Source organism: Quercus suber, unplaced genomic scaffold (assembly GCF_002906115.3).
Source record: "Quercus suber isolate HL8 unplaced genomic scaffold, Cork oak 2.0 scaffold_480, whole genome shotgun sequence".
Taxonomy (NCBI): domain Eukaryota; kingdom Viridiplantae; phylum Streptophyta; class Magnoliopsida; order Fagales; family Fagaceae; genus Quercus; species Quercus suber.
In genome coordinates, this window is record NW_027069931.1 from 37336 (window position 1) to 51005 (window position 13670).

At 32.2% G+C, this 13670-nt stretch overlaps 1 protein-coding gene across 4 annotated transcripts; it reads left to right on the forward strand.

Moving 5' to 3' along the window:
- Window positions 1–2883: 2883 nt before the first annotated feature.
- LOC111997757 (uncharacterized) lies at window positions 2884–8128 on the forward strand. Of its 4 annotated transcripts, none has more exons than XM_024029901.2 (4): window positions 2884–3055; window positions 3526–3875; window positions 4158–6078; window positions 7563–8128. In XM_024029901.2, the coding sequence occupies exons 2-3, from the start codon at window positions 3529–3531 to the stop codon at window positions 6049–6051; spliced, it is 2241 nt and encodes a 746-aa protein (XP_023885669.1). In that variant the 5' UTR covers window positions 2884–3055; window positions 3526–3528; the 3' UTR covers window positions 6052–6078; window positions 7563–8128. The 4 variants fall into 4 exon arrangements, with proteins under 4 accessions (XP_023885669.1, XP_023885667.1, XP_023885670.1 ...); XM_024029899.2 differs by having other exon boundaries at window positions 7566–8128; XM_024029902.2 differs by having other exon boundaries at window positions 4158–6074.
- Window positions 8129–13670: the final 5542 nt, after the last annotated feature.

The following is a 13670-nucleotide window of genomic DNA, read 5'->3' on the forward strand; positions in this document are numbered from 1 at the left end:
ATCCACCATATACTTAAATCTACCTATCTCAGTTAAATAAAAAAGAAGAAATACTAAATGTGGTGACTGGGGAGTGAATATTCGAAGGCCGAGGAAGCTGGCCAAAGAGAAAATGAAAGGTTTGAAGAAAGGGGAACTTACAAGAACTAAATCGGAGAATGATCTTTAAATCCGTAGAGAGATTCTTACGGATTCTTGGAAGAAATAAGGTTGATGATTTGAAGAACTTGGTGGATTTGAATGCTCGAGTTTGCTGGAGAATCTGAGAATTTGCGAAGTAAAAGAGAAATAACCTCCTCTAAGGCTTTATATAGGGGCAAACGAATGAGTAGGAGTCATCCTGCCCAAATTTTGAGGAAAAACATCATCTGCTGGATTGATGGTCCACCGTTGGATGTAAGAGACAAAACGCCGCTTGGAGCAATTAATAGCGCTTCGTAAATATCAAAATGTCAACAGTAATGATGAAGCGCCTAAATCTATGCCCACACACGTGTAAACTCAGGTATTTTTTTTGTTTGAAGCTTTTATTTCGTGACAAATCAAAATCCTATTTTTCCTCCTCGGATGCGAGGGAAAAATTAAAATTTTGAGGGGCTATTGTGGAGATAAAAGCTCAATATTATGTATTGGGCCTAGGGCCCTATTTAAATATTATAGTGTGTTCGAAGAGAAGAAAATGATTGAGAAGGATTCCATGTGAGAGAGATATACCTACAAATGATCGAGGAATATAGTCCGAAAGGAGAATCAGTAGTCTGAAGAGTGTATTCTCCTCGGATATCAAGAGTCTCGGTCAAGCAGATACCTAGGAGGTTCTAGTGATCTTCCTAGCGATTCCAATGATAAGGATAAACTTCAAACATGTATGGAGATGATAAGAACATAGAAATATCTAAAAGAAAAGCTGCTACCACCTCATTAAATGCACTGCAACAACTTTTCTGGTCGCATTAATGTAGAGAAGACCTTTGAATAGTGTAATCTCAACTACCGCCACTCATGGAGAACCGACGAAGATATCTGATGGGACATATACTCAAGTGGACGATCAAAATAGTCTAAAAAAAAACTATATAAATGTAAAGGACCTCTTACAAGAAGGAAGGAAAAAAGAGAGAAGGAAGGTTTATTGTAGCTCTGAGAGTGATATATACAAAAGTTTATCTCTTCAGACATCAATTTATTTATGTTTCAAGTTGTTCTTACACTGATTAATTCGTTGAACCTTAACTGAATGTTGATTAATTCACAATTAGCCCAGCTCTTCCACCCACTCTCTACAAATTCATTGTTTTGGGTTCATTGGGCTCATAATCCAAATTTTTTGTGCTTGGGCTACAAATCTTGACCCTACAAGTATAAAGAAACCAATTCAATTGAGGCTAAAGTTGTTAAAAACATACATATCAAATTGATGGCTTCACAAAGAAGTGTTCAACGAGTAACACCGTTGGGATATCGGAAAAAACTAATAATTCTTCACTTCCTAGTTTATATCATTACCTTAGGCTCTAAAATGTATTGAGTTGACCTCGGTGGCAAGTATTTTATCTAGTTGATAAACACACACAAGAGAGAGGGAGGAAACTATCATGGAAGCATGTTGAGGAAAATAATTTGTGGTTCTAATAAGCACTTTTTCTTTTTCTAAAAATTGGAAAACTATAAAAATTAACAGATATGATTGTTCCAAACAATAATACCAAATGCCCTAGTGTCTGAAATGATTAATTCTAAGCAAATAAGGATAATAGCGGAGTCACAGACTAGAATGATATCATTAACTTAAAATTTTGTTAACACAAATAAACTTTATATATTGGAAAAAGAAACAATGATATAAAAAAAACCATTACCTATTTAAATTGTGCATAAAGATTTGTCTCTATTTCAACTGTTAGAAGCAATCACAATTTTATTTGTACAACTAATAAGATTTAAATTACAGATACAACAAATCCCAATTGTATCATATATATATATATATATTAAGAGTTCAATCCATTATGGTTTACTTCTCTAAACTCTCAAATTTGAGGAAAATATATTACAAGTCTACGAAGGAGATGATTTTTAAAATATTTAGCAAAAAAGTATTTATTTTCTCTTGTTATTATAATTTCAAATAATGTATTTTTTGTAAATTTTAAATTTCATATATAGAATATACATGACAATAAGATCTAATAAGTCAAATTATAAATTAAAAAAATCTTAATAAAGGAAAAAATTTCAAGTTTATAATAAAATTTCAAGAAAACTAAAATAATTAACTACCTAGAACGCTAGAAGGATTCTACAATTCATAAAAAGGTTTAAGTTCATTATTATGTATAGATTTTATCCAAAGTTATGTGTTTCTTTTTTTAGTTAGTAGTTGAATTGTCTTCTCATCTTAGTTGCCATTAACAAGACTAATGTTGACATGGATGAGTACCTTGCTGCCACCGACCTTCAAACAAGTCTTTTTTAACATGTTACATGCTGGCAATTGATATGGAAATTGGTAATACATAATTATGTAATAATGAATAGTCATTCATGTAATTTTGATTTCTCAATAAAAAAAATTTAATATTAATTTTGTTTTTTTATCACATAATTGACTTAAGAATGACAATTACTTTACCAAAAGTCTTATAACTTAACAACTTAACGTACACTTATTAATATTTCATATTGTAACTATCGAATTATTAAAAAATAATAGTTTCAAAAAGGGGAGATTCTAATAGAATCTACGACACCCCGTTTAACTTGCAACAAAACAAAGTCAAGCCCGAGGCTAAGGTAAGGAATAAGGATAACACTGAGAAACAAATAGTAACTGCAGCTAATTTACACATATATATATATATATATTTATTTATTTGGGAGAGTTTGTAAAACACACGGGACAGGGCTTTAGAGTTTTAGCCAAAAAGCTCTGCCTTTCATGTTTGTTTGAATCTGCTTTGTGGGTTTGGCCTCTTCTCTTTCTCTCTTTCTTTCTCCTATTGGAAAACACCACCAAAAACAACCATATCTGCTTCTCTCAACTCTGCCTTATAAGGTAACATTGTTTCCTAACCAAACCAATTCTAGGGTTTTTATCTTTCACTCTCTTTGACTATTATTTGTAATTTTTTTTTTTTTTGTTTCTCTTTCCTTTTAATTCTTAATAGGAGACTAGGATAAGTTTTTTTTTCCTATGGCCTCATCTGGGTGTTTCAAATTCTGATTTTTTTTTCCTAGTATCTTTGTTAATTTGGAGTTATTGTTCAGATTATGCTGGTTTATTTGCAATTCTGTGTGAATTCTGCTATAATTTTGCAGTTTTATGGATAACCCATGTGTAAAAGTTTCAATCTTTGTGAATGAAATCTTGAATGTAGGTTTAATCTCATATGTAGTTAGTGTTTTTGTTTTGCTTCAAATATAAACTTTTGAATGCACCCAATTGTAATTATTGGGTTTTGTAAAATTGTTTATCCCTGATTATTTTAGAACCTTTTTGTTTTTTGCTCTTAATATCTTGGCTAGGCCATGGCTGCGAAGAAAATTATAGCAATATGTCAGTCAGGTGGGGAGTTTGTGACGAATAAAGATGCGTCCTTGTCCTATAGTGGGGGTGAGGCTTATGCCATAGACATTGATCAGCAAACGCAGTTAAGTGATTTCAAGTCAGAAATAGCTGAGATGTTCAGTTGTAGTGTTGATAACATGATTCTCAAGTACTTCCTTCCCGGGAATAAGAAAACCCTCATAACAATTTCCAAAGACAAGGACTTGCAACGAATGGTGAATTTCATTGGTGATTCTGTCACGGTTGATGTCTTTATCACGTTGGAGGAAGCTGCTGCTCGAAATTTATCCATCATGCCTTGTAGTAGGTAGTTATCACTGCTCTCGTGTGTAATTCAGCTGGCACCACAGCTGCAGCATTCACAACACAGTACAGAGGTTTGAGGATTGTTTTTGTTATTTTGAAAAACCAAAAAATTGCCTTGTTTTCTTGTTTTTTTGTCAAATTGATAAATGCCTCTCCATACCCTGGTGTGAATTGTCGTGCACTGTGGCTGTGAACCAAAATGACTATTAATTGGAAGTGTCTATAAATCCTACATGTGCCTTGTTTAAAATAATAAAATCTTTTGGAATGCTTGATTATGCAGGTCGAGTAGGACAACTGTATCAGAAGCGGTGGTTCCTGTTGTTGCCCCAATTGATATTCCAGTCGATACAGCTCAAGTCATTGAACCTATAGATATTGGTATACCTAATGAAGAAGCCCCTTTAATTTGTCATGATGGTTCTAATGATGACAAGCATCGGAAAGCTGCACAACAGTGGGAAAACACCATCACTGGTGTGGACCAAAGGTTTAATAGTTTTAGTGAATTCCGGGAAGCATTGCATAAATACTCAATTGCCCATGGGTTTGCTTATAGATATAAGAAAAATGACAGCCATCGCGTCACTGTCAAATGCAAATCCCAAGGTTGTCCGTGGCGGATATATGCATCAAGGTTGTCTACCACCCAATTGATTTGTATCAAGAAAATGAACACAGAGCATACTTGTGAAGGAGCTACTGTGAAAGCAGGGTATAGAGCAACTAGAGGTTGGGTGGGAAGTATTATAAAGGAGAAGTTGAAAGTTTCCCCAAACTACAAGCCAAAGGATATTGCGGATGACATCAAACGAGAGTATGGGATTCAATTGAACTATTCTCAGGCATGGCGTGCAAAAGAGATTGCAAGGGAGCAGCTTCAAGGATCCTATAAAGAGGCATATACTCTGTTACCCTTTTTCTGTGAAAAGATAAAGGATACTAATCCAGGGAGTGTCGCCACATTTACCACTAAGGATGACTCAAGCTTCCATCGTTTCTTTGTATCATTCCATGCCTCAATATCTGGTTTTCAGCAAGGATGTCGCCCTCTCCTTTTCCTTGATAGCACTCCTTTAAACTCAAAATATCAAGGGGTGTTGCTATCTGCAACAGCTGCTGATGGTGATGATGGTATCTTTCCTGTAGCTTTTGCTGTTGTAGATGCTGAGACTGAGGACAACTGGCATTGGTTCTTAGGGGAACTTAAATCTGCTGTGTCAACACCTCAGCAGCTTACGTTTGTTGCGGATTTTCAGAATGATTTGAAGAAGTCATTGGCTGAGATATTTGATAAATGCTACCACAGCTATTGTTTACGTCATCTTGCTGAGAAACTTAATAAGGACTTGAAGGGGCAGTTTTCTCACGAGGCAAGACGATTTATGATTAATGATTTTTATGCTGCTGCTTATGCACCCAAACTTGAGGGTTTCCAGCGTAGTGCTGATAACATTAAAGGAATTTCTCCTGAAGCTTACAATTGGGTAATACAAAGTGAGCCAGAACACTGGGCAAATGCGTTCTTTGCAGGAGCAAGGTATAATCACATGACATCAAACTTTGGACAACAATTCTACAGTTGGGTATCAGAGGCGCATGAGCTGCCAATCACACAGATGATTGATGTATTGCGAGGTAAGATGATGGAATCCATCTATACACGTCGGGTAGATTCCAGTCAATGGACAACAAAGTTAACTCCATCCAAGGAAGAAAGGCTACAAAAAGAAACTTCAATAGCTCGATCACTTCAAGTGTTAATCGCACATGGTAGCACATTTGAGGTTCGAGGAGAATCTGTTGATATTGTTGATATTGATCATTGGGATTGTAGCTGCAAAGAATGGCAACTTACTGGTTTACCTTGCTGCCATGCTATTGCTGTCTTTGAATGCATTGGTAGGAACCCATATGATTATTGCTCTAGATATTTCACAGCTGAGAGTTACCGATTAACGTATGCAGAGTCCATTCAGCCTGTTCCAAATGTAGACAGACCAATCCCAGATGAATCAGCTTTGGCCGTAGTTACTGTAACCCCTCCACCTACTAAACGACCACCAGGCCGACCAAAGATGAAGCAGTCTGAATCCATAGACATAATTAAACGCCAGCTCCAGTGTAGCAAGTGCAAGGGCCTTGGTCACAATAAGAAGACATGCAAAGATTCCTAGTACACATGTTAGGACATTTTTAAGTAGGTAACTATGCTTCTGCTTTCCAGCTGTATATCTTGCAATTTTTGGTTGGCAGGTTGAATTTGTGCGTTGAGAACTTAAGATTGTTTATCATCTCTTCTTTGTAAAGAATGTTAATGTTGATCATGGGTTATTGCAATTAGCATTATATTAGTCAACTAGTTCTTATTCCCACCCCTGTAAATTGTGCTGATATACTTCTTTTGTCTGCCAAGTTAGTTGTAGGCATATACGTGTATATCGATTTAGTCATATGCTTCTATGAATTGTCAAGTATGTTCATCCCTGTTGGCGTTGTGTGTGTGGTTGCATGCACAAGCATGAATGCGTGTGCATAATATAGTTTGTGGAAGTATGCATCCGCAGATATACATATGGCTCAAGCATTAACTCGTGATTTTGCATTTTTCATGTTATTGTTATCATTGTTTGTCTTTTATTGTGATGATGCATTTATGTTGTAAGTTTTATAACATGTTAAATATAGGGTAAAGTAAGCAAACAATGCATTTGAGCAGCAGTGTTCTTGATGATTGTTATCTTAATGATTATTGTTTGGGGCTGTTAATGACCTTTATTTTATAAGTACAAATAATTTTATTCAGGAGATGGCTTGGGGTGTTCATGATTTTAAACTTTGTTTTTTAGTAACTTCATGTGAAACCAGATAGAGAAGCCAAAATAGGATCACATGATGAATGGGATCCTTCTTTTATTGGTTAAAAAAAGGGGTTGTACCCAGTGCACAAGGCTTTTGCATCTGTGGGGTCGGGGAGAGGTGGTAGGTGTGCAGATTTTCTAGAGGATGATTCCTTATTTTATTGGTATTGTTAAATTTATCTAAAAACCCTGTGCTAGAACAAAAGGGATCATTGTGTCTTGTTGAAGGTGTAATAAGGCTTTTTTTTTTTTTTTTTTTTTTTACCAGTTTTAGTATTTCTTAGAATTTTCATGTTTCTGTTTTTTTTTTTTTTTTTTTTTTTCACCAGTTTTAGTATTTCTTAGAATTTTCATGTTTCTGTGTATGTGTTTTTGTGTGCTCCACCTGCTAGTTATTATGTGAAAAGGTGATCTATCAATTCTGTTAATTGAGGACTAGAATGATTAATATATGGAAATTTGAATAAGAGTGAAATAGTTTAGTTAGACTGCCAAATCTTTTGAAGTGGTTGCATGGTTCTGCCAGTGCCATAGTTTAGTCTTAGATGTTCATCTTCAAGTGCAACACCTGTTTCTGTATTTATCCTCATTTGTTCTGCTGGCACTGGCAGAATGTAACTTGCTCCGTATATTATTTGCTGGGAATTTAAAAATATTGCGGTAACATCTTATGACATACTTGGATTAAGCAGTAATTAACTATTGTAATGCATTCATGCTTCACAGAAAGTTGATTTGCTTATAATTTCCCTTTTACTTAAGGTCTGACTTTATAGATACTGTTTTGACTGAATGACAGTATTTTTTATTTATTTTGTATCTGTAAGCAGATTCAGCAACAAAGCATGAAGCATTTTGTTCTGACCCATTAACTAGTCTGACAATTAAAGGGACATGGCAAAGGCATGATGCTAATAGTAACCTTTGATCTGCAAACCCATGTGATGACCTGGGAAATCAGATGTAATTGGAGCTAGTAGTCAGGTTATATCTCTCAAATTTGCTTCTTGCTGTTAGAACGAACTCTTGTTCCTTTTCTGAAATATATGAATTCTATGCACTACAAAAAAGTCAAAAGGTGAAACTTGAGGCAGAAGTGATCCATGGCCACGCAGGCATTTATTTTTATAATCTGGTGTAGCAATATATATTTTGTTTAAGTTGATCTTTCTTGCTGAAGATCTGCATTTTGGTTGCTGACATCGGTTGCTTATTGGTGATTTTGCGGGGGTCTGGGAGTGTTCATTGGTGATTCTTGTTCCACTGTACTCAATTTGTATATAGATATGTTGTGGACATATGAAAGGTTCATGGTGCTCCTGTTAATCCACCATATTTGTTCACCTTTGAAGACATAATAATAATATCATAAATGAAATTTTGATCGATATAACGTTGTCCATGTGTTCTACGGTCGAGATATATGACCAGAACTTGAGAGTTGCAACTTTCTTTTGGCCAGGAATTAACTTGCAGATGGCTTTCCTGTGTGATAACCTGCGAAGATGACTATATGTTGACTGTTGTTATTTTTCCACAATTGTTAGAGCATTCGTATCCGGGAATATAAAAAAAATCTATTTTACACTGTTAAAATTTACTTTATCTATTTTATAATTTCATTTTACAACTCACTCGAATCTCAATTTTTAATTTTACATACAATTCATTAAAATAATATAAACTATACCATCAAATAATATAAACAATTCACTTCTCTCTCTTCCTCTCTCCCCATCAAACCAACACAGCTTGCAATTACCACCAAATCTAGCAATCCCACCACCGCTAGCAACCTCCTACTACCATAACTCAACCTAACTGCCAAAAGCTAATCGTCACCACCACCATTGAAAGACCAGCAAACCGTAAAAACAAAAAACCATAACTAATATGTTTTGCTTTGGCCACGGAGCTCTGTGCATTTGGGAGTTAGAGAAGCAGTGGAGAGAAAGGACATAGAGCGTTAGTGGAGAGAAAGGACACAGAGTGTGATTGAAGAGAGAGAAAGACGAGATATTTTTAATAAAATAATATGTTTTCTTTTACATTCTAAGCTACAGTAGGTTGTATATATATATATATATGAGAACTAACTGTTCACAGTTGCTAAAATAAATAGCAATATCAACTGGAATAATGCTGATTTTTTGCTTGTTGGTTGGTAAAATAACAACTGAGGGGTTTTTACACCCTCCTAATGTTAATGCTGTTATAAGTTATAACCACCTCCTTGATGATTATTATGACATTTTGACAATGGCGACTAAGATTTTTTTTTTTAGGGGGTTTAACAATGATAGAGCAAGAAATATTTCATGGGAGTAAATAAAAAATAAAATGATTTTTTTATTCCTGTACATACAACTTCCATAATATATACAATAATCTAAAATAGTATTCTAAATACAATTCAATATATGATACAACTATATTGTACAATGATATAAAAAAAGTTATTAATAGTTTAAAGATTAGTAAGACAACAAATATAATTAAATAATTAATCATACATTTTTGTCAAATTAGTAATAACTTATTATATTTATATGTATTATCAATTAAATAAAAGTATGTGATAAAGAAGAATACTAACACACCTAAGAGTAGAACTAGGAGTAATGTGAAACAAAGAAAAAAAAAATAGTAACTAATATAAGTTTTTGCTTTTGAAGTGTATGACTTCTTCTTTTTTTAGAATAATGTATGGCTTTTTAATCATACATGTGATCACTCTCTTGGAATTTGAGCAAGTACTAAAAAAATTTTTGGACTTGAAAATCTATAGAGTATTTATCAAACAATTTGATCAAATAAAGAGAAAAACTAAAAAAAATACATAAGAAAGAAAGAGAGATAAAGAGAATGGGAAAGAATCACAAATGTAGATAAAGATATATTGGTTGTAACAGTAGTGTAATTTTTTTGCTTATGGAGAAAAAAAGCGCATGAAAAAACAATTTCATTTTGCTGTTAACGGTAAAGTGAGAGTCCTGTAGAGAATATAAATACTGTGGAGACAATTTTTGCCTCAAGACCAAGTGTTGCACTTTGTAATCATTTTTGGTTTAAGAGTCCCACATTGGAAGAATTGTCTTCCTCTTTCTACCAGGCATGAGCCAATGGAGTTAGAGTACCACTAGCTTGGTTAACCATTGAACAACTTAATGCATGAATTTTATGAAAGAATGCATTTCAAAATTTTAACCCATTGGACAAGTTCACTTTGACAACGACTCTACAAATATAAGAAATCCTCAAGTTCTACTACCTTAGTAAGGAAACTTTCATTTACTATCATTGATTACGGACAATGTAAACTTCATCTTAACCTTTTTAATATTTATTGAATGCTATAATGTACAGTCAAGGATAGAGAAATAAAACTTTCATTGTTAGATGGAAGTACTCAAACAATTAGTGAAAATGACTTCAAAGAAGATGAAGGTCCATACATAATTATTGTTACTTAAACGACTGTAAAAGCATTCTAAGGTAATGAAAGATAAATGGTATACGTATATATAATGTTTTTTATAAAAAGCAAAAAAAAAAAATGTGTATAAAAATTTCGTCAACATGTTTTATGGATTTTTTTCAAGGCAAACTGAATCTTAACACCACAAGTGCAAGTCAAGTTTTTTATTTATTTATTTAGTTTACACAGGTTTCTGAGTTTATTGACATGTTCATAAAAATTTACTTTAATAATTCACTATGATGGGTTATAATGGATTTTTGTTTAATTGCTCTCTTACTTTGTTCAAAGGATGAATGCTCGATATATTCCAACACATGACAAAAGACCAAAATCTGAATCAGAACTGATAATGCAAACTACAATGTCATTGGCAGACATTAAAACATTGGAATGGGTAGAAAGAATCAAGGTTTTCTTTGTGAGGGTTTGGATTGTGCTTAATGTTGCGTTGTGTTTTCAGCTCTTTTTTTTTTTTTTTTAATTATGTCGGAGTTATTGACTTTTTAGAGACAAAAAGTACTATTTATGAACAGTGTGTGCATTGTTTAAGCACTATTTATGTATTAAAAAATATTAAAAATGGGTCTCACGGTACTGTTTATGCACAGTATTATTAAAAATTATTTTACTATAATGTTTTCAACAACAATAAGTTATATCCAAATGGACCCTTTATCTTTAACTATTTCAAATCTAAATATTTATTATTCAATCAAAACTAACTACAATGTCAATGAATGATTTTGCAGGAAATGTTTCACAACTAGAGCTTTTGCTTTATGCTTCCCTTCCTTTATGCCAAGGGGTCGTAAAGCTCATCTTTTGAAAAAGCGCTTGCTACTTCGTTATGAATATGTTGCTCATCACACATACATATGAACCTTGAGTTGTGCTATTCACATATCTGGTCAACAAGGGTAAGGGTGTCATTGACCAAATGTACATACTCTGGCTTTAAGTAAGCTAATGGTTGTGTGAGTAGTTTCTCAGGCATGTATGCCCACCAGGAAATAAATGCAAGACTTAAGCACATAGAAAATCCTAAGGTGATCTTTTCTTTTTCTTTTTTTCTTTTTTTTTATTATTATTACTTTAAACTATTATGCTGATATTGTAAACATAAAAAACAAAATTTGGATGGAATTATATTTCATGTCAACTTTTTAAATGGAAAGTAAAACAGCAAAATAATATGTTTTGGTGTGATACTTAAAAATAAATCTGAATCTCAATTCCCTATGCCTAGGTGCCAAATTGTTCATTACTTATATTATATAACTATTAAAATGACTACATAGGAAAACCAAATGATAATTGATTTAATTATAAAAGTAAAAATAACGATAAATATAACAATTACTTAAATATTTGAATTCTGCTTAAAAATTACAAACAATGTATGTTATAATCATAATAACCTTTTTAATTTTTATATGACTAATCACTGATTCCTACTTGAACAGAAGTATATACATTGATAATGAAAGCAATATAGAAAAGCTTCTTTTCTTTTTTTTTCTTTTTCTTTTTTTTTCTTTTTTTTTGCTTTCAACTTGAGATACCAAGGACAAGATTTAGTTTAATTTATTCATAATCAGAAAAAGTCACTTAATTTTCTTTTTTCCAAATCAAAGTCCAATCTCTGAACAGCTGGGTCATGGACCTCATGGTAATGAATATCAAACTGAAAAATTCTCTACGATGATTCTAGTGCTGATATATATTTGCAGTCAAGAAATGTTTTTATATAATCTTTTTCTACTATAGATTTTGTTCCATCATCTGAATTATAGGTCACATTTTTTTTTTTCCAAAATAGCGGTAACATTATCTATGCCTTTACTAATGTACTATAAAAGATATCTAATGGCTAAATAAAAAATTTGAGGTTAAATTCCCGCTTACACTAAAAACTGATTGAAGTCTGGATCTGATAATAAAAAGCAAAAATCACAGAAGAGGATGTCATAGATTAAAACTCTATAATAAAAAAATAAAAATAAAATAAAAATAAAAAAAGAAGGAAGGATATTTGATGGCCTTTGTTCGGTTACACCATTCATCATTTAAGTGCAACTGGTACTTCACTAGCAAGTCAATATTTTATGGGACTACATATCGATTGTCTAATTCCACAATATTTTTCTGCATAAAGTTGTCACACTAAAAAAAAAAAAAAAGGTCCTATGGCTACGTTTTTAAAACGTGGCTAGTCATTAGGAAGATTTTCTAAAGTATTCATATTTTTTGTTTGTTTGAGATAGTGATCTAATATTTCATTCCCTATTTATAATAAAATGGATTTTTACAGATTCATGGGATCATATTAAATTACAATAAATTATAATCATGTGTTTTTACACTTTTTAAATGAATATTCATGAAGTTTAATAGATGGTTAAAATTATCTGGACTCTTTGTATTGAAAACGGTTCTTAATGAATTTGGATGTGTGAAGTGCTTGGTTAGATCAAATTGTGGAATCATATTAAATTACAAATTATAATCATGTGGTTTTAGAATTTTTAAATGAATATTCATGAAGTTTAATAGTCAAATATTTAAATGATATGGATTCTTTGTATTGAAAACGGTTCTTAATGAATTTGGATGTGTGGAGTGCTTGGTTAGATCAAATTGTGGAATTCAATATGATAATGATAACATGTAGCAGCTACTTGTACATCTTTAATGTTCCCATTCCTTAAGATTTGGATATACTATCACTAAAAAAAAAAAAAAAAAAAAACGATGGTCTTTTTTTTTTAGAGGGGAAAAAAAACGATGATCTTAGAAGAAATGTTTTAGACTTTTTTTTTTTTTTTTTTGAAATTGCTATTATTGAACTTGTGGACATTACTCTTAAGTTAATGGTGGAGTTTAGGTCCACTGATTAATCTTATACATTTTTATATCGTAGACAATTAAGACAATAAATTATATTCTCTTAAAAAGTTGGTTTTTTGAAACAGAACAAACAAATTGAGATGGAGGGAATATGATAGAAATGGTGGATTAAATTTCGATTATAATATAATTTTGTGTCACGTGTCCCATATAATCTAAGTTTTTTTTTTTTTTTAAATTTTGTGCCAATTAATTTAATTCAATGTGGAAAATGAGGAATCCAATATAAATAAATCATGAAAAACTTAATCATATCTAACTCTATATATATAAAATTAAAGGAATAAAGACTTTGAATGATTTTACATTTATGAGCCATTTTTTTGTATGACTAAAAATAATTCAAATTTATAAGTCATTTATGTAATATAGTATAACTATATATGGTCCATTACTAACTAGGTAGAAATATCATATATTATTTTTATATATGTGTGTATGTGTTAACTGTAATTTTTTTAAATTGTACCGTGCATACGACATTCTTTGTATTAAATTTATGAACATTCTCTTAATTAAATATATGAAGTGGAGCAAATCTTGGCCA

Excerpts from the sequence above, each read along its gene's own strand:
- LOC111997757 (XM_024029901.2), top strand. The coding sequence starts at position 3,529 with ATGGCTGCGAAGAAAATTATAGCAATATGTCAGTCAGGTGGGGAGTTT. Across the intron at positions 3,876-4,157 it reads TCCATCATGCCTTGTAGTAG|GTCGAGTAGGACAACTGTAT; the intron begins GTAGTTATCACT and ends TTGATTATGCAG.